Source organism: Malaclemys terrapin, chromosome 9 (assembly GCF_027887155.1).
Source record: "Malaclemys terrapin pileata isolate rMalTer1 chromosome 9, rMalTer1.hap1, whole genome shotgun sequence".
Lineage (NCBI taxonomy): Eukaryota > Metazoa > Chordata > Testudines > Emydidae > Malaclemys > Malaclemys terrapin.
The window spans coordinates 49197224-49224440 of NC_071513.1; the positions used below are offsets into that span (position 1 = coordinate 49197224).

General features: G+C 53.5%; 1 protein-coding gene across 1 annotated transcript in view; it reads left to right on the forward strand.

Moving 5' to 3' along the window:
* CROCC2 (ciliary rootlet coiled-coil, rootletin family member 2) overlaps positions 1 to 27217 on the forward strand; it is a 170121-nt gene that overhangs the window by 141354 nt on the left and 1550 nt on the right. Inside the window, exons 31-35 of the mRNA XM_054039911.1 lie at positions 573 to 1013; positions 3553 to 3702; positions 13731 to 13931; positions 25574 to 25705; positions 26795 to 26944. Of these exons, the coding sequence (XP_053895886.1) occupies positions 573 to 1013; positions 3553 to 3702; positions 13731 to 13931; positions 25574 to 25705; positions 26795 to 26944 (1074 nt within the window). The remainder of the gene's footprint in view (positions 1 to 572; positions 1014 to 3552; positions 3703 to 13730; positions 13932 to 25573; positions 25706 to 26794; positions 26945 to 27217) is intronic.

The window sequence follows — 27217 nt, forward strand, 5'->3', positions numbered from 1 at the left end:
GGGGAGCAGGCGCAGGAGTGGGGAAGGGCGGGCCGGCACATGAGCGGGAAGTGTGGAGGGACAGGCATGTGAACGGGGACCGTGGAGGGGCAGGCTGGCATGCGAGGGGGGAGCAGGCATGGGGAGCAGGCACAGGAGTGTGGAGGGATGGGCTGGCACCCGAGGGAGGTGGGGTGGGGCAGCGCACGAGCAGGGAGCGTGGCAAGACTGGGCGGGACAGTGCATGGGGGGGAGCAGGTGCACGAGCAGGGAGCGTGGAGGGGCGAGCCGGCATGTGACGGGGGAGCAGGCGTGTGAGTGGGGAGCATGGAGGGGCAGGCTGGCACGCAGGCGGGGAGCGTGGAGGGCCGGGCCGAGCCGGCGCAAGAGGTGGAAGCGTGGAGGGGCGGCCCAGGTCAGCATGCAAGGGGAGTGTGGAGGGGCAGGCCAGTGCATGCACAAGCGGGGAGGGGTTGGCCAGCACGTCGTGGGGAGCGTGGAGAGACGGGACGGCGCATGAGAGAGTAGCACACTGCAGGCAGTGGTGGAAAGGATGATACACGTTGCTGAAGTAGGTCGCCTTTGTTTTTCAGGAGAAGGTCACTAGGCTGAAAGCCAAGGATACCAAGCTGGAGACAGACAAGCGGAGGCTGAAGGAAGTCCTGGAGGCAGCTGAGAGTAGGGCCACCAAGCTGGAGCTGAGCCGTCGCTCCGTGGAAGGGGAGCTTCAGCGTGTCCAGCTCAGCCTGGTGGACCGAGATACCGAGATCCAGGCCCTGCAGGAGCAGGTCCAGTCCCTGCGCTGCCAGTTGGGGGACAGCGAGAGCAAATCAGCCAAGCTGCAGCAGGAGCTGGGCCGCCTGGGTCACTCACTGGCCCAGACAGAGGACAAGGAGAGCCACCTGAAGGATAAGGTGCAGAGCCTTTCCCAGGCACTGACTGATGCCTCCACGGGGTCCTCCACCCTTCAGGAGAACGTCTTCCAGCTGCAGAAGGCTCTGACAGCAGCGGAACAAGACCGCCGGGTGCTCCAGGTAATGGTCCCACCCCTTCTCCTCAGCACTGGGCGAGCAGACAATGTAGGGGTGGGACTGAGCAGGGGAAAAGGGGTCAGTGGATACAGTCGGGAAGGCCGTTCCACCTGCTGAGCCCACCTGTGTACATCCCAGTGGGGTCCAGTCCACCCCACAAACACCCCGTGCTGCAGGATGCACCATGCCCCACCAGCCTGAACAGGGGCTTGTAAACACTCCCTTTGGTTCCAATGCACTGCGGTTTGCCCAGCCCAAATATCGCAGCAGTTTGGAACAAACCAGTGTTTGGGTGAAGCATGGCCCAAGGGGAAGCTGCCCTGTTCAGAGATCACAGGGATGCCAGCTGGCTGCAGGACCCCCCAGGAGGAAGTTTGCAGGCCTGAGTTGGGAGGTCAGACTAAATGGGCAGAATGGGACCTTTCAGCCTGGAAATCCACAAACCTGTGGATTTAGCATGATGTCAGCGCAGCCCTGTAATCAGCCTAGCCTGCTTGGGGCTGGGCCCTGGCTCTCCTCCATGGCTGCAAACATTAGCAACCCTTTCAGCCAGCTTGGCCTGAGGTTTGAGTTGGTGCACAGCATAACCCGGGTCCCAGTAAGATGGTAATGCTGTCCATGCTGTTCCTCTTCTGTGGGGTGATGTGTTGTCAAGCTAGAGCTGCCATCAGCAATCCATTGCAAAGAAAAAGGGAGCTGTGCATCCAGATCAATTCCAGCCAGTACATTCCCCTCCAGAGCCACAATGTGCCATCCACAGCTCTGGAATCCCTGCAGAGAGTTCATCCACACAGCTGACCTTGAGGGAGTTACTGTGGTGTTTTGCCAGCGTGAGCACAGACTCAGACTCAGGATATAAGCGCAGATGGCTGAGAGGTCGGGGCTGTCTCTAGGGGCTCGGAGCCTGTGGTCGCTGGTGTGACTGGCATGCAGAGCTAGCTAGAAAGAGAGTAACTCCCTGGCCTACCCCCAGTCCCTGCTGATCCTTCTGGGAACACAGGCTCTTGGCTGGCAGTAACTCAAGTCTTCAGCTGACACTTTTCAGTGCAAGATGAATGGCTAAAAGAGGTGATCTCCATCCCTGATGTGAGCTGGTCGAGGCCCATGACTATCGACGTGAACTGTTCATGGAGGATTCAGCAGGCCTGTGTGCACCCACACTTAGCTACAGAGCGGTACATCCCACAGGCTCTTCTGGACCCTGGATTCCCAGCTGATGAAGGCTGTAGTCTTTCCTCTTGGGGCTGGACCTCACCATTGTTATCTATGTGTTTGACCCCTCAGCAGCCTGCTTTCTCCTGTATATGTGCAGTGCCATGCACACCCATGGCACTGCCTCATCGAGAAAAATAAGAGCATAAGAACAGCCATACTGGGTCAGACCAAAGGTCAGTCTAGCACAGTATCCTGTCTTCTGACAGTGGCCAATGCCAGGTGCCCCAGAGGGAATGACCAGAACAGGGAATCATCAAGTGATCCATCCCCTGTCACCCACTCCCAGCCACTGGCAAACAGAGGCTAGGGACACCATCCCTTCCCATCCTGGCTAATAACCATTGATGGACCTATCATCCATGAATTTATCTAGTTCTTTTTTGAACTGTGTTATTGTCTTGGCCTTCACAACATCCTCTGGCAAAGAGTTCTACAGGTTGACTGTGCGTTGTGTGAAAAAATACTTCCTTTTGTTTGTTTTAAACCTGCTGCCTATTAATTTCATTTGGTGACCCCTAGTTCTTGTGATATGAGACAGAGTAAATAACACTTCCTTATGCACTTTCTCCAGGCCAGTCATGATTTTATAGAGCTCTAGCATATCCCCCTTTATTCATCTCTTTTCCGAGCTGAAAAGTCCCAGTCTTATTAATCTCTCCTCATATGGCAACCGTTCCATACCCCAATCATTTTTGTTGCTCTTTTCTGAACCTTTTCCAATTCCAATATATCTTTTTTGAGATGGGGTGACCACATCAGCACACAGTATTCAAGATGTGGGCGTACCATGGATTTATATAGAGGCAATATGATATTTTCTGTTTTATTATCTATTCCTTTCTTAATGATTCCCAACATAGTTTTAATGAAACTATGCCAATTCATCCCAGCTGGGGACCTGGCCCATAGGCTCCAATGGAGCGACACCGAATCACCCCAGCTGGGCACCTGACCCGTAGACTCCAGTGGATAGATGCTGAGTCACCCCAGCTGGGGACCCGGCCCATAGACTCCAGTAGAGCAACGCCAAGTCATCCCAGCTGGGGACCTAGCCCATAAACTCCAGTGGAGCAAAGTCGAGTCACCCCAGCTGGGGACCTGGCTAATAGGTAGGGATCTGGCCAATAGCTGGGGACCTGGCCCGTAGCTGGGGATCTGGCCTATCATATATTTACAATGACAGAGCTCTGTACTGGGATACATAATACATATATCTTGTTGCACATGCCAACTAACACATGCAGAGCATTAAGAACAGGCAGAGCTGAGGTAGCAGTCAGTTCCTGGATTCTGAATGCTACCTCTGAGTGACCCATTCCTTTCTCAGGAGCGCTTGGACTCCGTGCGGCAGGCGCTGTCAGACAGCAAGAGGCAGAACCACAGCCTGACGGACACCATGCGCATGCTGCAGGACCAGCTGGGAGAGCTGGAGTTGAGGTGCAGGGAACTGGAAGCTCAGGTCGAGCACCTACAGAAGGTGAGTGGGGGAGAGAGGAAGGATGGCCTTGAGCTAAAGGCCCTAGACGCAGCCTCAGGAGATCTGATTTCAAGTCCCTTCTCTGCCACAGATTCCTGTGTGCCCTTGGGTGAGTCACTTAGCCTCTCTAGGCCTCAGTTCCCCCTCATAATATTGCTTCCTTTACCTGTTTAGATATGGGGCATGTGTACAGCACCTCGTACAGGGGGCCCTGATCCTAGTCGAGGAACCGGGCAGTGTACATAATTCCCGAGGAGCAGCTGGAACATAGCAAGGGGGGGAGTGCCAACAAGGAGCAGAAAGAAGATGGGAGGAGAGGAAAGAGCTCCCATCCAGCTAAGTAGGGTCAGCATCTGGATGGGAGCCCTCCAAGTAACCCTGCTGTGGGAAATGAGACTGGTGACTCAGGAGATAGCACGCCTTCCTCTCAGTTAGTTAAGCAAATATTCTCCCATGAGGCAGCGGGCCCTTTGCCACTGAAGAGACTGGGCTCTCATTGAGACACAAAACTGTGGCCCCAAGTACTTGTGTGCATTAATGACCCTACATCCCTTTTACAAGAGGAGGGGAGTTAGCTTCAGTGGAGGGGCCTAATTGCAGCTGGGGGAAGTAGATGTTGGCTAGTGCCGTTTCAGCTGCATAGAGTAGTCTTCACTTCCCAAAAGCCTGTTGTGTAGTGTAGCTCTAGGCTGTTAACCAGCTGCTGTGTTCTGCCCCAGATGTGCTGACCCTTTTACCAGGTTGTCTAGGCAGCACCCCTTTTTGTGGCGCATCAAGACATAACTCACTCCAGTGCAGGTCTCCAGTGGTCAGGTGTTGCCCCTCCTGGAACTGATGCCATGGTGCCTTCAACCCCCTCCTATGGCACACTGAAGTCTTATCCTTTCTGGTGTGTGTGAGTCCAAAACGAAAAAGAAAACAGTGCACTTCAAAACCAGGGCTCCACCCTTCTGGTCTGGGCTTGTCTCCCTGAGGCTGGTCCCTTTTTGTCAGTCTGCCTGGCTCTGGTCGTCCTGTCCACCACATGGCTCCTCCATGCCACAAGCTGCCTTAGGCTCTCGTCTGTAGTTGGTGCCGTCCCCAAGGAAACATCAGATCTCTACTCTCCTTCCCAGGGCTAGGTCTCTTCCACCTTTCAGCTCTTCTCTCCACACCTGCCATTGGTTGCAGGTATAGCGGGATGGGGTCAACTGGGTCCACAGGCTCTCCTTAACCCTGTCATTGCCAGTTTGGGGCCTGTCTGCCCCATCACAGCTTCCAAGACACAAGAGAAGTAACAGCTGTTTATACAATGGTTAGTAAAACCCTGTGGGATGAAAGGGGCTATATACATGTAGGGTATTATTTAATTACGTATTGGTTATCATGTATTTATTTATTATGGGAAAGAAGACAGCAAAAGATGGAATAGAAAAAACAGCAAGAGGAAGCAAGATAGAGACACAAATGTAGACTGGTAGGGACTGTGGTTTCAGCTGTGTGGTGTAAATCTTGTTGAATTATTCCAGATTTACATTGCTGGACTGAGAGCAGAATTGGGCCCACAGAGAAAAAGTCGAGAAGAGAAACCAGATATACAAATATTGAGGGAGCCACAAAGCCGTCCTCTCTGAAACTGTTGGGACCCATTTTCTGGTGGTGTAAATTGGCACGGTTCTTCTTCAAGTGATTGCTCATATCCATTCCAATTAGGTGTGTGCGTGCTGTGTGCACAGTCATCAGAAAGTTTTTCCCCTAGCAGCACCCATTGGGTCAGCTATGGAGCCTCCAGGAGTGGCACCTTCATGGCGCTTGTAGCAGGGTGGTCACCCCGCTCCTGCCCTGAAGGGCTTAAAACAGCCCTGGGAGAGGGCTGTGGCAGGGGAAAAGCTGGGCTGATTGGGGGAAGCAGCCACAGTTGGGACCACGCCCCAATCAGGCCACAGGTAGCCCCTATAAGAGGGCTGAGGGCCAGAGGCTGAGACAGAGTCTCTCTCTAGCTTCTTTGAGAGAAGGACTTGGCTGTCTGGGAGCTGAGAAGGGTACCTAGGGTGGAGCAGTACTGGGGAAGGGCAAAGTGAGCTGAGGAGCTCCAGCCTAGTGAAACCCAGGCTGCAGGCCTCGTCAAAGGCCTACAAAGGGTACTGGAGCTGCAAAGGGGCAGCCCATAGGTAGGCAAAGGCAGCCGGTCCAAATCCCCTTGCCAATGATGAGTGGTTTATAGACTTCAGTCTGCCCCAGTGAGCAGGGGCTAGATGATGACTGACCGTAGCCACTGAGGCAAGGTGGGGATAGAGGGTTGGGGGTTCCCCTGGGTGGGGAGACCCAGATGGTGGGTTACTGCTGGGGCCGAACCCTGACGTAGAGGGGCACCGGGCTCCAAGAGGGACACGGGGGCCAGCGGCAGGTAAGACACCGGCCTACAGAAGGCGCTCCGGGCTGGAAGAGCTAATTGCCAGGACGACCAGCAGGAGGCGCCATGCTGGTGATTCGTCGCCCCACCACCGCACTCAATATATGACCCTGCTGTCCCGGTGCCTCCTCGGTTCCTTCTTACCGCCAGTGATGGTCGTTGGAACTATGGCGTCTTGCTTAGCAAGTTCTCCATGTTTCCCTAGCTCTTGTTTTTCTCGTTGTTTCTTACATCTTTTTACTTAGTTTATTTTAGCAGTAGTTTGTAGCAGTTGGGCTGAGGTGGGGTTACCGTCTATCCCGACCACTTTTTCTTGGGAGGGCTTTCATGCCCAAGTCCCAGGGGTTCAAGCCCTGCAAGTCCTGCTCCAAGCCCATGCCAACGGGCGACTCCCACGACACTTGTCTGAAGTGTCTGGGGGAGGCTCACCAAACTGATCGGTGCAGGATTTGTAAGGGGTTTTGCCCCAGAAACAAAAAGGAGCGAGACTTTCGCCTTAAGCAGCTCCTTATGGAGGCGGCACTTAGACCTCAGCCTCCTTCAGTGCTGCAGGACCCGGCACCAAGTTCTTTGGTACATAGCACCCTGGCAGCAGTGGTGGAAGTGACACCACTGACAGACTGTAGCAGAGAACTGCAAACCACCACTCCCCGGCACCGAAACCAGCAGGATCGAACCAGCACCACTCCCACTCCCCGGCGCAGAAGCAGCACCAGAAGCAAGGGAGGAGTGGCTCTCCATCCCAGAGGCCCACCCCTCTGGAGCCAGCCAATTGGGTGTGTCCTTGTGAGGAGCACCCAGTGCCTAAGCCTGCGGAGATGGCACCGTTGACTTCGGCCCTGCAAGGGGGACCGTCGAGTCTGGTGCCGTTGGACTCCCCGGCCCACATCATCGAGGAGTTGGTGCTGCCATCCACTCTGGACACCTTTTCGGCAGTGAGGGACCTCATCGCCATGACAGCGCTGAGGTCACCTACGATTCATGCCAAGCCTCCAGTACCACATCGTATGGCACCATCTCGAGGCAAACCAGTGATGATCCGGCTGTCAGCACCACTGATTGAGTCCCAGCAATGCTTGGAGTCCCGGCGCCGCTTGCAGTCGCAGCACTGGTTGGACTCACGGCACTGATTGGACTCACAGCACCGCTCCAGGTTGCGCCAGCACTCCTGATCGCGACGCCGATCCGCATATTGGTCTCCTTCGGGAAGCAGGTCCTGGACCCGGCAACGGTCCCGATGTCGCTCGACGACCCCGTGTAGCTCCAGGTCACGGCACCGCTCCCCACCCTTGCGGCACCACTCTCCAGCTCACCTCTACTTGGCTCAACCCTGGCCCTTGCGGTCCCAATCCCGGTCCTTGGAGGTGGAATCTAGGTACTTGGAACGGGACCAGCATTGGTTCGGCCGTGGACGCTCTGAGGTGGGGGAAGGACCGTGGCCTGTGCAGTGGCAGGGACCAGCGCAGTGGCCATTTTGGATCCTGTGGGCGAACCACTAGGCCCAGGGCACCCAGTCTAAAGGCTCCCAATCAGCCACCTCTGAACCAAGGGTGCCGGAGGCCTCAGCCAGTTGCTCCACCCCTAGGGGTGCTGAGGAGGCACCATGCCCTTGTCCCCCCTTGGAACCAACTCCAACTCCGGTTCCTGAGCCTGGGGCTACCAGCGACGCAGGTTGTCAGGCTCCTGATGAGCAGAAAGGGAGGGAGGATCCTGTTCCCCCATTATCCTCTTCGTCTTCCTCCCCAGACGAGGCCATCGCAGGCACTTCCATCTCTGGACCGCCTCCCGTAGACAGCCGCACCCACTAAGACCTCCTGCGCAGGGTAGCACGCAACATGGGCCTGCAGGCCGAGGAGGTGGTGGAGTCAGAGGACCCGGTGGTCGACATTTTGGCCCCAGAAGGTCCTTCGATGGTGGCTCTGCCCCGCATCAAAACTATACTGGCCAATGCCAAGACTATCTGGCAGACTCCGGCTTCCGTCCCTCCCACAGCCAAGGGCGTCAAGAGGAGGTATTTTGTGCCCTCAAAGGGGTACAAATAACTCTTTACGCACCCGCAGCCCTGTTCATTGGTGGTTGCGGCTGTAAGTGAGAAAGAGGGGCAGCAGGCCCCAGTGCCCAAGTCCAAGGAGTCCAAGTGTCTGGACTTGTTTGGGCATAAAGCGTACTCTACAGGAGGAGGTCCAGCACAGAATTGCCAACCAGCAGGCAATTCTGAGCCGATATAACTTCAACTCCTGGAACTCGATGCTCAAGTTCAAGAGCTTGTGCCAACTGAATCCAGGGAGGAGTTTGGGGCCATAGTAGAGGAGGGCAGGGTGGTGGCACGGACCTCTTTACAGGCCTCACTGGACGCGGCGGACTCGGTGGCGCACACCTTGTCCTCAGGTATTGCCATGAGGTGCACCTCATGGTTGCAGGCCTCGGGTCTTCAGATGATGCAGGACCTGCTTTTTGATGGGGCAGGCCTGTTCACAGAGCAGACTGCTGCATAACCTATAAGACTCAAGGGCTACTATGAAATCTTTGGGTATACACATCCCAGCAACCCAACACAAGCATTTCAAGCCCCAACAGCAGCAGCAGCACTCCTACCCTCCTCAGCCGAGGCCGGACTTTTACAGGAGAAGGAGCAGAAACGGCAGAAGGAAGCCCTCAAACTCCACTTCCAGACAAGCCCAGGGCCCGACCAAACCATCCTCGAGTTCCAAGCAGGCCTTTTAAAGGGACGCCCGAGGACAGTGCACCAGACTCATTCCCAACCCTTTTTTGAATCTTTTGTCCCACTTCTACCGTGCCTGGTCCCAAATAACCTCGGACTGCTCGGTCCTCCGCACGGTGAAAGCAGGATACTCTCTCCAGTTCTGCTCCTACCCTCCCTCCCACCCCCCTTCCCCGTCTCTCTTCAAGGACCTCTCTCATGAGCAACTCCTTATCCAAGAGGTGCAGGCCCTCTTCACCATGGGAGCGATGGAGGAGGTTCCTCAGGAGCTAAGGGGCAAGGGTTTCTACTCCTGATACTTCCTAATCCCCAAGGCCAAAGGGGGCCTCAGACCCATCCTAGACCTGCGTGGGCTCAACAAATTCATGGTAAAGTTGAAGTTCCGCATGGTCTCCCTGGGCACTATTATCTCCTCTCTGGATCCAGGAGATTGGTTTGCCGCCCTCAAGATGAAGGACGCGTACTTCCACATAGCAATCCATCCAGCACACAGGCACTTCCTGCGCTTCGTGATCAAACATGAACATTATCAATTTGCTGCCCTACCATTCAGCCTCTCAACAATCCCACGAGTGTTCACCAAGTGCATGTCGGTTGTGGCTGCTTTCCTCCATCGCCCGCAGGTGCAGGTGTACCCCTACCTCGATGACTGTCTGCTCAGGGGCCACACCAGGGCACAGGTGCAGTCCCAAATCCATTTGGTCAGGTGCATGTTCGAGTGACTGGGTCTCCTCCTCAACTTGGGGAAGTTGACCCTGGAACCAACCCAGAGAATAGAATTAATTGGGGCAGTGTTCAGGAGTGGACCCTTCTACCGGAGTCCCGATTCTGAGCCATCACGGACATAATTAAAAGCCTCCAGCAATTCCCAACCTCAACAGCAAGGGGGTGCCTGAGTCTCCTCGGTCACATGGCTTCTTCCACTTTATATGACCCGGCACACCAGGCTGCGGCTCAGACTGTTGCAGGCATGGCTCGCCTCAGTCTGCCGCTCGGGGAGCAACAGCTTGAATTCAGTGGTCAGGGTGCCAGGGCAAGTCCTCACATCCCTTCGCTGGTGGCTTGACCCCCAAGCGGTGTGCGAAGGAGTCCCCTTCCACAACCCTCAACTTTCCTTGTCCCTGGTTACAAATGCGTCAGCTCTGGGATAGGGCAGGGGGCGCATCTGGGGGATCTCCAGACACAGGGCCTGTGGTCATAGGATGAGCTCTCCCTACATATCAATGTCAAGGAACTGAGGGCGGTGCACCTCGCTTGCCAGGCCTTCCAGCCCCAACTGTAAGGCCAGTGCGTAGCAGTTCTAACGGACAACACCACCACCATGTTTTACATCAACAAGCAAGGGGAAGCCCGTTCCTCTCCCCTATGCCAGGAGGCCCTTCAGCTGTGGGAGTTCTGCATAACCCACTCCATTCACCTGGAAGCATCCTTTCTACTAGGAGTTCAGAACACGCTGGCGGACGGCCTCAGCAGATCCTTCTGCACTCACAAGTGGTCCATCCGGCCGGATGTCATACACCTTGTCTTCCAAAGATGAGGGATTCCCAGGTCGACCTGTTTGCCTCTCAACACAACAGGAAGTGCCCAACGTTCTGCTCCTTCCAGGGTCGCAGCCCAGGCTCCCTCATGGATGCATTTCTGCTACCCTGGAGAGGTCGCCTGCTCTATGCCTTTCCCCCATTCCCTCTTGTGCACAAGGTCCTGCTCAAGGTCTGCAGGGAGGGGGCAAAGGTAATTCTGATAGCTCCAGCGTGGCCTCGCCAGCACTGGTACACCACGCTACTGGAGCTGTCGGCGGATGCACTGGTCACGTTACCTCTCCTCCCCGACTTACTCACTCAGGAATACGGTCGCCTCTGTCACTCTGACCTACGGTCCCTCCACCTCACGGCTTGGAAGCTTCATGGCTGAACCCCATGGAACTTCTGTGCTCAGAACAAGTAAGGGAAGTCCTCCTCAGCAGCAGGAAGCACTCCACGAGAGCCATGTATCTGACAAACTGGAAAAGATTCTTGTGTTGGTGTGACCAGGGTCGCACCCGCCCCCCCTCCAGGCGCCAGTACCCCTCATCTTAGAGTACCTCCGACACCTGAAACAGCAAGGCCTGTCGGCGTCCTCCATAAGGGTACACCTCGCTGCTATCTCAGCCTACCACCCAGGAGCATCTGGTCGATCCATCTTCGCCAACCCTATGGTTGGTCGCTTCCTCAAAGGTTTGGACCACCTACATCCCCAGATCAGGCAGTCTGTCCCTGCATGGGACCTTAACCTGGTCCTTTCCAGGCTCATGAGGCCCCCATTCGAACCACTGGTGGCGTGCTTCTTCCTGTATCTGTCTTGGAAGGTAGCTTTCCTGGTCGCCATTACATCTGCGAGGAGGGTGTCTGAGCTAGTGGCCCTCACCTCTGAACCGCCTTACACAGTTTTCCACAAGGATGAAGTGCAACTCAGGCCACACCCGGCCTTTCTCCCCAAGGTGGTGTCGCACTTCCACACCAGCCAGCACATTTTCCTGCCTGTCTTTTACCCGAAGCCTTATACCAGTACCAGGAGCAGCAGCTACACCCCCTCAATGTTCGAAGAGCATTAGCTTTCTACATCAAGCACACTAAGCTGTTCAGAAAAGTGAACCAGCTGTTCATAGCGGTGGCAGACTGGATGAAAGGGCTCCCAGTCTCATCTCAAAGAATAGCCTCCTGGATCAGGTCCTGCATGCGCACATGCTATGAACTGGCCAGAGTGCCGATCCTGGTTCTCACGGCATACTCGACTAGGGCCCAGGCCTCGTCAGCTGCATTCCTGGCCCAGGTCCCCATCCAAGAAATCTGCAGGGCAGCGACTTGGTCCTTGGTGCATACCTTCACCTCTCACTACGCCATCGTCCGGCACGCCAGAGACGACGCAGCTTTCGGTAGAGTGGTGCTACAATCAGCATTTCCTTAACTCCAGCCCCACCGCCTGGGTAAGGCTTGGGAGTCACCTAATTGGAATCGATATGAGCAATCACTTGAAGAAGAAAAAACGGTTACTCACCTCTCGTAACTGTTGTTCTTCAAGATGTGTTGTTCATGTCCATTCCAAACCCGCCGGCCTTCCCCTGTGTTGGAGCAGCCAGCAAGAAGGAACTGAGGAGGCGCCGGGTCAGTGGGGTCATCATATATTGAGCTCCATGAAGGTGCCACTCCAGAGGGTTCCACAGCTGACCCAACAGGTGCTGCTAGGGGGAAAACTTTCCGACGACTGTGCATGCGGCGCGCACACACCTAATTGGAATGGATATGAGCAACACATCTTGAAGAACAACAGTTACGAGAGGTGAGTATCCGTTTTTTCCTCCTGTGGCTGCATCTCTTTACACCAGCCTCAATCTGCACAGCACCAGTCCCAAAGCAGGGTTGGCCTCCGCAGCCTAATAGTGTGTGAAAATGTGTCACCTCCCAAACTGCAGTTGTGCAACGAGGGATTGTTTTTTCCACTGCTACCCAGGACTCCGCAGAAAAACAGCAGAAAGAGCTTCAGCCCCTGAAGACAAGTGACCTCGGGGGTCCTGACAGAGAACAAGGCCCCATTGTGCTAGGTGTTGTACCTATACACCATCTCGTACCCAGGAGCGGCGCAAGGGTTTTTGCTGCACTAGGCGGCAGCGCTCCTCCTCAAAGTATTCGGCAGCGGGGGTCCTTCCGCTCCGCGTCTTCGGGACATTTCAGCGGTGGGTCCCAGAGCGAGTGAAGGACCCGCCACCGAAGCGCCCCAAAGACACAGAGCGGAAGGACCCCCGCCACTGAATTGCCGCCGAGGACGGCAAAATGCTGCCCCCCAAATCCTGCCATCCTAGACGACCGCCTAGGGTCACCTAGTGGAAGCGCCGGCCCTGCTTGTACCCACTTCTGTTTACGGCCTTCTGCTAGGCTTGGGCTGCCCAGCAGCGACCACCTGTTGACAAAATGAGCCTGGCGACAGGCTGGGCTGCATCTCATTCTCCCATGCTGCATGATCTGTGCAGTTTGTAGCATGGCAAAATGACTATTGCTATGCTACATGGAACAGTGAAATACCATTGTGTATGCTGCACAACTCAATGAAGCCACACTGCTTTGCACTAGCCGGGCACTGGCCCTGTATCTTTAACCTAGGGTGACCAGACAGCAAATGTGAAAAATCGGGACGGGGATGGGGGGGTAATAGGAGCCTATATAAGAAAAAGACCCAAAAATTGGGACTGTCCCTATAAAATTGGGACATCTGGTCTTCCTATTTTAACCTTAATTACATTTTGAATGTCCCTATAAGCCTATATTCACCAGACCCGACGTGTGATGAAACATTCACCGCTTGGAGCATAGATGCTATCTTTACCAAGAGGCTGGCCTGGTGAATGTTGGGTTCCAGTATTGGCAGGTGCCGGGGGCAATTTTACAGATAGAAAATATCTGCTCCAAAAAATAGTAGGCCAGCATTTTTCAGACCTAGGCACCCAGCTCATTTTCCGTGGGCCTAGCTCTCGTAGCAATCATACCATTTATTTAGGTGCCTACCTATGGATTTTGGTGCCTAGCTTTAGGCACATGACATTGAAAATGTTGGCTGTAAATCATAGGCCTACATGTCACTATTCTAAGGAGACTGGTTCTTGTAGTTGCTTCCTGTAAGAGTAGAGCACAAAAGTACAAGCATCACACTGTTATTAACTCTGAAATGCAACTGCTCTGCTCAGCTGGTGCCTGGATTTGAACTCTCACTAGAGATAAGAATTCCTTAAAGTCTCTTTCCTTCCCCCCCGCCCACACCCCATTGACAGCCATGGGCCAGACCGTCTGGTGGTGTAACCTGGTGCAGCAGTGGAACCACACTGATTTACACCAGTTGGGGATCTGGCCCCAAAGTCTTACAGTCCATCTGTTGGATATGTCATAGATAGTCTGTCGTCAGCAGCAGAGTGAGCAGGAGGCTGCAGCATTGCTGCAGAACGTGCAGGATGAGAACAGCATTCTCCAGGAGAGACTGATGACACTGCAGCGAGCTGTAGCCCACCTAGAAGGGGAGAACAAGGAGCTGGAGCGATCGGCCTTTGAGCTGAAGCAGGACAATTCTGCCCTGAAGAAGACCCTCAGCAAGGTACTGTAGAGTTGTGAAGACACCAACGGATGTTAAATTGGACACGTGCAATGACGCACAAGTACGCAAACAGGCATAACCTATCTCAGGCCTGGAGCTGTGTATTCCATCTGCAGACACTAGTTCACGGCCTGCGTAATACTAGCAATGTCCAGGGTTGGATCCTCAGCAGAAAAATCATTGAGACCCTCAAAGAGGTCAGTGGAGCTCTGCTCATTGACCTCAGCTGGGGATCTGGCCCATTCACAGGTATCTATGAACAGAAATACAAGCAGCAAAGTCAGTGAAGATCTGTAGGAGGCAGGTGGGTCAAAAGCTCCTCCCCTCCCCCTGCTGCTGCTCCCCATCTTCCTCCTCCCCCATAGTACAATACTGTTCAGTTCTTCTCTCGTCCCCCATCTGTCGCTGCCAGCTACCATGCACCAGACCCTCCCAAAGTACCTTCCACTCGGACCTGAAGTCCTGGCTCTCTTCTCCATCCCTGACCTTGTCCTCAGTAACTCCAACTTCCACTCTGGTGTCCCCTCCCACTCGCTAGCCCCCCACCTCCTCAACCCCTTGCTCAGCTAAAGGGCCACTTGCTCCACCTTGCTTACCCTGTAGTATTGTTCCATCTCTGACCTCGCACCTTCCATGGCCCCTCTCTTCGACCATTGCCTCATTGCTCTGGTGCCCCCAGCACCCACCCCTTTGCCTGACATTGTTATGAGCTGCATTCCATCCATGTCCAGGACCTCTCTTCTGCTCTCAGTCCCCTGCTCCAGACCCCCTTCCTTTTTCTGACTCACTCATTGATTCTCTCCCCTCCAGTCTGGACTTCTGGGCCCCTCTCTCCATCTGCAAAGTCGCTTCCTCCAGCCCCAAACCCTGGCTCTCCCCATCATCTGCATCATTCGCTCCTGTCCCCTGGAGATATTCCTCATCGTGTGTCTACACAGCACACGGGGCCCTGAGCTTGGCCAGGACCTCTGAGCACTACTGGAGTATAAATAATAAGTAAAGCAAGTGATGAGAACCTGCCAGTGGTGCATTTACAAGCATATACATCCAGAGAGCAGGCTTGATTCTGCATTCTCCTGCCCTTTGCATCATCATGTCCACCAGTGCAAAGGGAGGGCAAAATGCAACCTTGCTGATCTGCAAAGAGTCTAAGTGAGAATACAAGGTGGAGTGCAAGGGGAAAGGGTTATCTTCTTCATTCTGATTCGTGTGCAGACGTACAAGTTCACCAACATACAGACATGGGAGCAGATCCCAGCTGGTGTAAATCAGCCTGGCTTTGTTAGTCAAGAGAGCTGTGTCAATTTACCCCACTGATCATGTACATAGACACACTTGCCTTGGATCATGTCATGTCTGTGTGTGCACACAGTCATGTCTCTAGATAGACAGATAGATAGAGATATTACAGACATACACATACATTTGCCACTGACAATGTATATTCATGCATATAGATCCCGCTCAGGAAAGCATCTCAATTCAGCAAAGCACTGCTTAACATTAAGCATGTGCTCAAATTCCACTAAAGTCAAGCACATGCTTAAGCACTTTCCTGAACCAGAGCCATAGTGTGGTATAGATGTGAGCTTTCCCTTCCACCTCTGCCAACTGAAGTCAGTGGAGACAGACTTCTGTGAGAGAGAGGAGAGTCAGGCTCTGTGCATTCCCACAGTCACATAACATGGAATAGACATAACCATGCGAACACAAAAGCCCAAGCAGAATCCTGTGAGTGGGAGAGAGAGAGCGCTGACTGTGTGTTCCAGTAACTTTTGTTTTCTTGGCCCCCATCCAGTCACTTCCCACCACATGCATTTATGTACATGATTATTGCTCTCGCATTCTTTGAATGTAGTCCAGATAATGAGTTCAAAACTCTTCATTCAAATGTACTCTCCTCCAAAACTCCCACAAACACAAATGCACAAGCACACACGCATGCACACACATACATGTGCGTGCCTGTTGGCTACCTGATTTCTTCTCCCACTTAGAGAGGGAGCTAATGTTCAGCTCTGAGGCGCTGATTCCAGTTCGAAGGAATAATTTGTGTCACGCATGTGTTAGGTATCAGCAGGGGCACTCTGGGATTGGCCTAATTAGCTCTAGTGATGGGGGAAGCAAAATCCAAACCATGTGCTAAAGCCGTCTTCTAAATTTAATACAAGTAGTTTCAGATTGACTTTTGACCCCTCTACCCAAAAAGATTGGTGTCTAAAAGTTTTTGTCTCTTTAATCAGCTGCTATTTCTTTCCCCTGCTGCCCCAAACACACACACACATTCTTTCATTCAGAACTCTCTTTTTTGATGGTTTCATAGTTTTTATTGTTTCATTTCCAACCAGTTTGATGGTTTCTGAACTTGACCACGGCACGTAGAGCTGGGTGCAGAAGCAATCCCATGGGAACTGACCCAGAGTAAAATATCATGAACTGAATATCCTCGGAGACTGAGCTACCCACTGCAGAGAGCATGGAGGAGTATGGGATATGTTTGCCCCCTTAGCATAGTCTGCACTGAGTGCAGGATTGGGAGCCAGGATCTCCTTAGTGCTGTTCCTGCCTCTGCCACTTGCTAGGTGACTGTGGGGGAGTGACATCAGCTCCTTGTGTTGTGTCTCAATTTGTCTGTCTGAAAGATGGAGGCAATCACAGTCCTTACCTGTGTGCTGTGAGCATCAGTTGTGCTGTGAGACTTCATCTCATGGCTCTTTCCATAAGAGGATGGATTTGCCACAGGGCCAAATTTTCCCTTTCATCCAGTGCTGCACAGCATGCTTGTCTGCTGATTGGCCGTCTCCTCCACCCCAGAAATGGCTACATGCCATTGATATTCATATCCGAATAGCCCAGTTCCTTAGCTGCGGATGAGATTCACATGGCATAACTCGAGTGGACTGCATCACCTTTACACACCCACTGACCCTAGGCTGGCTGTGCATTGGGATGGTCCCCAGTAGAAGTCCCGTGAGGGCTGCTCTAACTTGCACCAGCTGCGAATAGTCTGAAGGGGCCTAGGCAATAGCTGTGGATCACTGGGGTGCAAGGATGCCCTGGCACCATCTCCAGTGCTGGCCACAGGGAGGTGGGCTGGCATAGCCATTCTGTCAACTCTGCACCACCTGAGGATGCCCTCCCTGGGGTGATCCTCCAGCAGGCCAGCTGTTTGCAGTGCTCCACCAGGAGAAGCTGAGCCAGGGAGTGTGAAGCACTGGACTCTGACTGGGAGCCTTGGAGAAGGAAGGCACTATGCCTTGCAAAGGGAAACACCTTCCCTCACAGGAGAAGAAAGGACGGGCAGGGCATGGGGTGGGGAAACCTGCCATTGTCAAGTGATTGGGATGAGCCGCTGCAGAGCAAACACAGCCTGGGTCCTGCAGCTACTCTCCTCTCAGACACACCAGGGCAGCCCACAGAGACATCCAGCCTGATCCTCAGTGGGTATCAATTTTCCCGGACTTCAGTGAAGCTATGCTGATTGACACCCATTGGGGATCTGTCTCATTGTCATCAGCAGAGCTACACCCATTTATGCTAGCTAGGAATCTGGCCCATTGACCCCAGTGGAGCTACACCCATTTACATCAGCTGGGGATCCGGCACCGCAGGTCTCAGAATGCAACACTCTGCCTTGATCTGCACAGTCAAGGTATGAAAGGTGAGGGTGGCTGCAAAGGGCTCCTGGGCGGAGTCTGGGTGCCGCTGATATATTGACAGCTCCAAACAAAAGGGATTAGAGGCCGTTCAAAACTATTCCAGCCTGGGCTTCTGTGAACTACACTGGCTAACAGTAGCCAGTAGGGGGCACTGTGCTGTCCAGGGATCAGCAGGAGCCATGCCCTTCATCCCCAGCCATGCCCCTCATGCAAGGAGGTGGCTTAGTGGTGCTACAGCAGCCCCTACATCACCCCAGGACCCCTAAGAATGTTTCCCCAAGTGTTGCAAAGACCCTTCAGCAGACCAAAAACCTGGCCATGAGTCTGACTCCACCCCATCTAACTCAGCGACCAGTGATTTTCCAGCAGCAGGTTCATGCTCTTGTTGGTAAGGCAAAGTAGGGAAGCCCAGGACTGAGAGATCCTGGTGCTGAACATCCACGTCCCTCCAGAGAAGCCGTCTCCCCTTTTCCAGCATCAAGAACCCTCAAGGAATCCAGGAGGGCCTCACAAATTGGGCATTGGCTAAACTAACCCCCAGGGCAGCCTTGCTTCCTGCTCCATTCTGCTTGGACAATACAGCCAGCTTGGCTCCATGGGTTCCCCTGTGGGTGTCCCCATGAAGACAGAGCTTAAAGCTGCTCTCCCTGGCAGAACAGATTGTCCTGCTCTGGAAGTGAATGTTTCCTTGGCATTGCTGCCCTTGCCCCTGTGGCCCTGTGATTCCAGGGTCTGTTCAAATAAACTGGATCTTAACAGAAGCTGTGAGCTGCCTGGTAGAATGATGCAACTGACCCCACAGATGCCACAGGAAGCAGTGGGTGCTCCTGTTCAGATATTGGTGACAGCCTGAAAGGGGTGACTACCCTGATGTTAGCCTCTCCATCGGGGGACATACATAGCTTTGTTTAATGTGGCAGCCAGTGCCTCGTTTGGAGCACCTTACAAATCAACAAGCTGTAGCATTAACACTGTGTAAGGGAAGCATGTGAGCCAATGTTCAATGCACAGTTGGAATCATAAAAACGTATTCAATTGTGCTTGATTTGCATGTTTCGTCACCCCAAAAGTGTATGCAGAGTTGGTAACTACATGTGCAAAATAGACGTTACTACCGCTCCGATGCATGCAGTTGTGCTAAGTGCACACACAACCTATATGCACAAGGGAGCATGTGTTTTGCTTGCAACTGCATGGATAACATGAGTAAAAATCAGGCCTCAGATCTTTTCTGATCTGGGGCTTTATTAGGAGGGGGGAAATTCTCTCTGATCTGCTATACCTGTCCAAACATTTGGTTGGGAGGAACAATAACCACTGCTTTAGACAATCTCAAAGGGTACATCTACACTACCGGGGGGAGTCGATTTAAGATACGCAAATTCAGCTACGTGAATAGCGTAGCTGAATTCGATGTATCGCAGCCGACTTACCCCGTTGTGAGGACGGCGGCAAAATCGACTTCTGCGGCTTTCTGTCGGTGGCGCTTACTACCACCTCCGCTGGTGGAGTAAGAGCGCTGATTCGGGGATCGATTGTCGCGTCCCAACAGGACGCGATAAATCGATCCCCGAGAGGTCGATTTCTACACGCCGATTCAGGCGGGTAGTATAGACCTAGCCAAAGAAAGAAGATGAATAGGTGAGGAAAATTTCCCTTTATTAATACCTTGATATTAGCCAACAAGGTGTACCAGAGCCTGGGACTTGGTGAGAAAAGGGGAACTGTTTCTTTTAACATTTTCTCTATTGAGGGTCTCCATAGAGCTGTACAGGAACAGAACAGGCAATAAAGAACCTGTTCGAAGCAACTGCTTAAGGGCTTGGTTACTTAATAGTGGAAATCTGGTAATAAAGATGGAACAGGTCTATACTCAGCATTCCCAGTCGCACTCATGGAGCTCTGGTGTCACTTCACTGAAGTCCATAGAGTTACCTCTGACTGAGGCTAGTGTGACTTAGAGCCGAGTTGGCCCAGTACATATAGGGAGACGTTGGGGTGGTCTCTTAAGAGACGAAGTCACTAATAAGAGAAAGGTCAAGTTGGCTCTAGCAGATAAACTCTGTACCTGATGGATTGGATACAAGCATATCCTACAGGGTGTAGATTAAGGTTTTGCTAGGAGCATTAAGTGGAAGGAGTCAGCAATTCACACCCCCTCTGCTCTCCTCCCATCTCACAGATCAGGTGACTGTGTAGGGTGGGGCCGACGTGGAGAGCCCTGGATGGGGGCCCAGGACTCCTGAGAACAGCTCCATGGGAGCTATCAATGTATGGGGGGGAGGCCAAGGAAAGAGTGGTGCAGATCTGCTAGGCTCTCCCTCCTGAAGAAGGTTTCAGAGTAGCAGCCGTGTTAGTCTGTATCCGCAAAAAGAACAGGAGTACTTGTGGCAAGTACTTGCCACAAGTACTCCTGTTCTTTCTCCTGAAGAAGGGGGGGCCAGAGATAACTACCATGGATCATCTCCATGATGTGGGGAAGGATTCCTTCATGCCAGACCTTCCCAACATACAGTCCAGCTCCTTGGGTTTTGCATCAGGTCCAGAATTTGACCCAAAGGAAGTCACTTCTGGCTGTGTCCAACAGCTGTTTCCCTAACTATGTCACTGCTTTCCATTTACTGTAGTAAGGAGTTTAATTCACACAAGGTAGTCAGATCATTGTCCTGGTTTTCTTCACAAATGGGCATGTGTGTGTGCAGTTGTGATTTTGGGTGTGCTGTGCTGCGCTGCAGAGGATAGAGCCACCAGTTTGGTTTCCTTTTGCAAAATCAGTTGTAGATTGTGGGATGGGAGTGAGCTGCTGAATCTGCTGAATTCCTGTTGGCATACATTGCATTGCATTGGTACATCATCAGGATTCTAAGGGACAGTGTGAAAACGAAGCTCCAGAACAGTCGTTTAAACATCCCGCTCTGAGCCGAAAGTCACAAGGCATTTCCCAGCTCCAGGGAGTGTCCAATACAATTCTGGTGATACCGTCGGATAGAGATCTATTTCAGAGGTCCATACTGAACTAATCAAGTTGTTCTGCATTAGCACTGGGAGGGAGAAGAGGAGAATGTGATGAATACTGTATCTTCCACTCTTGGTCATGACTACATTCCAGTTCCCCTTATGCAACCTCAGAAATAAGGTGCAGGAAAGTCAAAAAGAAACACAACACTCCATGATACGAGCGCCAAGGCTGGCTAAAAGACTATTAGTCCTCTGTTCATGGCTCATTATTGCAGTAGTGCCCTTCTGTCCCAAAGGAGACTGGCATCCCATCATGCTGGGTGCTGTACTCATCCATTGTAAAGGACAATTGCTGCACTGAAGAATGTACAATTGAAATACACAAAGAGTGGGAGAAAGGAAGGTACATTATCCCCATGAGAACTGAGGCACCAAAACAGATTAGGTGACTTGCTCCAGTTCTCGCATAGCAGAGCTAGGATTCAAACCCAGTGTTCCTGAGGCTAAAGTCAGTGTGTTAACCACAAAACCCTTCTGCCCCCCTGAGCTATGCCCCTTCCATAGTGAATTAGCTAGGAGCTGTGTGAGTGACAACAATATACTCCCTGAGAGTGCTAGAAGGAGCATAAATTAGGCTGTCGAGGAAGAAAAGCAAGATGGTGAGAGCTGGTGCATTTTACTTATCTTGTTTAATGCCAGTGAGTGCCTGCATCAGAGTGCAGTGCTTCCCTGGGATTGCCTGTTGATCTCCAGGGAAGATTTGCACTCTGCTGCAGGGTGATTATACAAAACAGTACACAAGAAATGAAAATATGGGAGAACGGAAATCCTCCTCAAAGATCATTTCAGACATTTTAAATTAAACTTCATTTGTCATGAATGATCAAATTCCAAGCAGTAAGAATTCTAGGGAAGAAGGAATCATCAATTAGGGTTACCATATTTCAGCAAGCAAAAAAGAGGACGGAAGGAGCCCCGCCCTAGCCCCGCCTCTGCCCCACCCACTTCCCACCCCTCTCAGAACCCCCAACCCTCCCCCCCGCTCCTTGTCCCTTGACTGCCCCCTCCTGAGACCCTCCCCCCAATCCTAACTGGCCACTTAGGACCCTACCCCCTACCTGTGCCCTGACTGCCCCAATCCTTATCCACACCCCCACCCCCAGACAGACCCCTGGGACTCCCACGCCCCATCCAACCACTCCCCACCCCCTGACAGCCCCCCCCGAACTCCCGACCCATCTAAACCCCTCTGCTCCCTGTCCCATTGACTGCTCTGATCCCTCTCCCCACTCCTGCCCCCTCACAGCCCCCCCCAGAACTCCCAACCCCCCCGCTCCTTGTCCCCTGACTGCCCCCTCCTGGGACCCCTGCTCCTAACTGCCCTCCACAACCCCACCCCCTACCTAAGCCTCCCTATTCCTTATCCCCTAACTGCCCCCTCCTAACTGCCCCCCAGGATCCTACCCCCTACCCGTACCCTGACTGCCCAAAACCTTATCCACACACCCCCCAGAAAGCCCGCCCCAAACTCCCGACCTCCCCCCCATCTATTGACTGCCCCCTCCAAAACCTCCCTGCCCCTTCTCCGACCCCCTGGCTCCCTTGTCGTTGGCCTTCGGTTCGCCTAAGGTCTCTCTGGGAGCTTGCTCAGGAACGGCTGGAGCCATTCTCCCGGCACACTGGGCAGCAGCGGGGGAGGGGAGCTCCAGATTGCCGGAGGCGAATGCAGGGAGGGAGGGAGGGAGGGAGTGAGCTATGCTGCAGGGGAGGCGGAGGGACTCTCTCTCGCTGTCGGAGCCCCATGTAAGTGGCACCATCCGGCTGCCCTGTTTGCCGCGCGTGCTCTGCATGGGCGGGAGGGAGGGAAGTCCGGACATTAACAAATTCCCCCCGGACGCTATTTTTAGTTCAAAAATCCGGACATGTCCGGGGGAATCCGGACGAATGGTAACCCTATCATCAGTAACTCTGCAAGAATATCCTAATGTTGCAATCCAACAATGGGCTTCTTTTGAACATTTGCATAGCATTCTGTTGAATTGTCACTCCTGGTTCTCACTCCAGAGGTGGAGCCAAGCAACCTTTGGATGGAGAAGGGGAAAAGGTATGTGCAGATGTGTTAGTGGGCAGCATGCATGACTTCAGCACGTCAGCTTCATTGTCTTTGCTTGCTCCTTTTCACTGCTGTAGCTGTTCCCAGCATGTCCTAGTTGGGCCCTTTCGGTGCTAAAGAAGTTGTTATAATGATCAAACCCCCTGAGGTTTGCATTCGAAATCCCAAGAAATATCAGCAAAGAAAGGAAAAACAATCCAATCAAGCACTAATATTTCTTGCTGTGGAAGCCATTCCAAGAGCAGCCATCTTCAATGCAGCTGGGTTGCACCGTTGGAGAAGGAAGGACCATTGTCACTCAGGGCCGACCGGGGGTGGGGGCAAGTGGGGCAATTTGCCCCAGGGCCTGCAGGGGCCCCCACGAGAATATAGTATTCTATAGCATTACAACTTTTTTTTATGGAAGGGGCCCCCGAAATTGCTTTGCCCCAGGCCCGCTGAATCCTCTGGGTGGCCCTTTTGTCACCTGACAGCTGTTGGGGTAGAGAACACCTGGATTTGGGGCCATCTTGACTTGCAACATTAGTAAAGCTTTGTGTTCCAGGGTGAGAATTATGCAGATAAGTTACCTTGTTGAGGCTGGACTCTCTCACCTCTCTCTAGGTCACAGCTGATCCAGGTTGAGTTCAAACCATCATTCTAGAAGTACAAGGCACTAGAGGCCATTATTCACCCTTTGAGCTATCCAGTTCCCCCTGCAGAGGGCTTGGTGGGGCTCTCTATAAAGAATTCTATATAAAAGTACGTTTTGTTGTCTAATGTCTTAGTGTTAGCTAGCAGGGAATGCCTGAACTGGGATCCTTGAGAACACGTGCTCCCAGAGGAGAGGCTAGGAAATGTTCTGCTCTGGATCTGCCAGAGAGGCAGGAAAGCCAGGTATGCCTTTGCTGGCTGAGCTTGGCACTGAATAGGGATTGTCCATCAGGCATCTTAATGGATTTTCTAGCTGCAGAAACTAGGATGAAGGGAAATGTGATATTTTTCTGTTGTGGAAAAGCAATATTACAGGCTGTATGAGAGTCTCAGCAAGCATGAAATAGCTTTTACATGGTGCCCCTTTATTCCCTGTGCTCAACCTCTTCCCCTGGGCTGGGGGGCGGGAGAGGATAGCTAATGAGTTCCAGAAGATCAGCTGTAAATGGCCAGGGAGGGTAATTCATATCGAACTCATAAAACCCTTGAGTAGCGTCTCAGGAGGGGAAATCCGGATGTGGCCGTTTATTTATTTTGGATTTTGCTTTCTTCTCTTCTCCTTTCAACATTTTCTTCCAGGAGACGCTCATTGTTTTTTAAAGGGACAGGCCTTCCTTTGGTTATTTGGAGGCTTTTATCTGTTCATGCAGGGCAGGAATTGCTGGTAACAAAGGCCCCTGACCAGCCAGCAGGCTCCACGCAGAGCATCGCCCAAGCGCTGGGCCTTTGGGGACCTTCTCCCAGCTGGGGGTTCTAGACACAGCCCTTCTTGTACCATCATGCCATGACCAGCCTCCAGATGCTGCCCTGAAGATGGTTGTGCCCTTCGGGAGCTCAGCGCTGCAGCGCAGTTCTTCCTGGCCAGCCTTTGTGCACTGTGTGCACAGATACTGAAAGTGCTGCTGGAGGAGAAGCATTCGCTGCACTGTCCTGGCTAATGTGGCTCTGCTTCACAGCTGGTCTCGCCTGCCCAAGGGCCCCTCAGACCTCAACAAACTGCCAAGAAGTTGATTTGTGTCCACAGCTCTGGGCTGTGAGGCCAGTCCCTGACAGCTCTTTCTTCCACTGAATAGTGACCGGCATGGTGTCCCCATTTCAGCTGCAAACCCTCAGCGTTCCCCATGATCCACCTCATCCCACTGCTTTCCCCCCCACACATCATCCTGAGTCCTTCCCTACCTCCTGGGGTCTTCCCCCCACTCTGCCTCTCTCCTGATCCCACCTGCCTTTTCCTCCAAACACCTCAGATGTCCTGATCCCACTCTGCCCTTTCCACTCCACTGGCTTTTCCCTCCCCAGGGTTTCCCCGGCTTCTTCTTAGCCAGGTCTCAAGGTCTCCTCTCCATCTCTGTCATAGAATCATAGAAGATTAGGGTTGGAAGAGACCTCAGGAGGTCATCTAGTCCAACCCCCTGCTCAAAGCAGGACCAACACCAACTAAATCATCCCAGCCAGGGCTTTGTCAAGCTGGGACTTAAAAACCTTTAAGGATGGAGATTCCACTACCTCCCTAGGTAACCCATTCCAGTGCTTCACCACGCTCTTTTCCTTCTCAATCTACACATGGCCTTTGACATGTCTTCTGCCCCCTCACTTCTGAGACCACCCTCCCCCTCGGACTGCTCCCTCAGCATTGCCTCCGGTGACTCCCTTGTTTCCCTCACAAGATTCCTCTGCTGTCACTCTTCCCTCTGTTGAAGGAGGCCTGCCCCACACTGCCCTCACCCACAGCACAGAATCCTGGGAGATAGAAAAGTCCTCTGCCTCAGTTTCACATCTTGATGCAGCTGTTCTCATAGGTACTGGGATGGTCCAATGGGAAGAGTACTGGACTGGGAGGGAGGGGATCTGCATGCTAGCCCTGCATCTGCTAGTGACCTTGGACAAGTCACTTTCCCTCTCTGTGCCTCAGTTTCCACTCTGCACCTTTTCTCTGTGTTGTCTGTTTAGATTGGGATGGGTCTCTAGCTGTTGCTGTAATAATGAACTCAGCAAGCAGACACTCCAGAAGGTACCCTGGTTTCAATGAGTGTGCCAGTTCCAGGCAGCCAAAGCCAAGCTATGTGTGCCAGCTGGTAGGGTCAGGTTTTCCGGGGTGCAGTGGGGCTCTTTTGAAAATCAGCCCAAGACCTTGAAAATCCCAACCCACTGGGAACTGCTGAGCAATGTGCGTGCCAGAGGGAAAGTGAAGGTCCCTGCCATGCGACTTGTCCTTGCAGGCAGAATGGGAGACACTCAGGAAAGAAGACAATGCCATGCGTTTCAGTGCAGAGAAGAAGCAGCTGGACCTGTCACTGAGCAGTCTGCACCAGGAGGTGGAGGACACCCTGAGACAGAATCAGCCACTGCAGGTCAGTCCACTGGTAACGGTGGTTTGTCACAGGAAATGGGGGCGCCTTAGAGGATTACTCTGCCCTGGGGTGAGGAGATGAGATGAAGGTTCATGGCAGTAGGAAAAGGGAGGGAGAGGAGCACAGGAGGCCTGGACAGAGGGAGGCAGGCCAGGCAGGGGGTAAGTAGGAGCAAACAGGAGCTCAGTAGAGTCCAAAGGATGCCTAGAGTCCCAGCCAAAGGAAGCCGTAGCCCATGGCATCATCTGTGGCCAGGGGTCTCGGAAGGTGCCTGCTGGGAGGAGGCTCTGCCCAGGAAACTTCTTCCTCCCCAGTTCCGTGGCTGGGGAGGAGGAGGCCAGGTGCCCAGGAAAGGGGTCTCCCAGTTTCCAGGCCTGGTGGGGTGAGGAGATCTTCTGGTTCCTGTTAGGGCAGTGAAAGTCTCTCTGCTCTGCAGGGGGCTCTAATCCATGTCCTGGCTCCCCTGGCTAGGAGATGGGGTGCATGGCATCTTGTGGCCTGGGTGCAGGCGGAGGCGCTGGCAAAGGCCAGTTCTCCTCACCCCCCCTCCCCCCCGCCCAGCCTGCGCCCCCCCCATGTGGAGTTCCCCAGAGAGCAGATCTGGCGGGACACGGTGCTGTTTGGACACAGTCTCTCTGAGAAGCGAGGGGATCCAGGAGGCAGGACACGGTGCACTGCAGCCCAGACACTCACTTCTTCAAGAGGGTCCAGGCCCAAGGCAGCAGTTGTGAAGAAGCCTGGGGAGCAGGTGTCCACATGCTTGCCCACACCCTGAAAGGGATCCTTTGAGAGAGGGCAGGGACCTGTCTGCAGCCAGCACAGGGGAGCTAAGGGTCAGGCACCATGTGAATGGTGCAGAGTCACTAAAGGGGGAAATGGCTGTTTGTGAGCCCGCACATGGGTACTGGAGCCCCACGTGGCTGTTGGAAACGGACGGTGCTAGCTCAGCACTGCCCTGTGGAAATGACCCGAGGGAAGGCTAAAGGACAAGGAGTGTCTGGGTCCAGGCCCTTGTCCTGCATTGCCCAATGGCCCAGTACATGATTCCAGCGGGATTTGGCTGACGCCCTACCTATGTTTCTGTGCTAGGCCCAGATCACAGAGATGGAGCGGGCACATACCCAGCGCCTGATGGAGCTGGAGACAGAGAGGCTGCGCAGCACCCAGCTTCAGGCTGAATGGTCCCTGGAGTCCCGGGAGAGAGCCCACAAGCAGCGTGTCAAGGACTTAGAGGATCAGGTAGAGGGGTTAGGCACACAACAGTAACATAGGGTTACCATACGTCCGGATTTTCCCGGACATGTCCGGCTTTTGGGGGTTCAAATCCCCGTCCGGGGGGAAATCCCCAAAAGCCGGGCATGTCCGGGAAAATCGGGAGGGAGGGCTGGCTCGGCCGGGGCCTCTTTGGCCGGGGCCGGTGCGGGGCCGGGCCGGGGTCGCGGGGCCGGGGGCATGGTGCCGGGCCGAGCGGGGAGCCGGGGGCGCGGTGCCGGGCCGAGAGCCGGTCCGGGG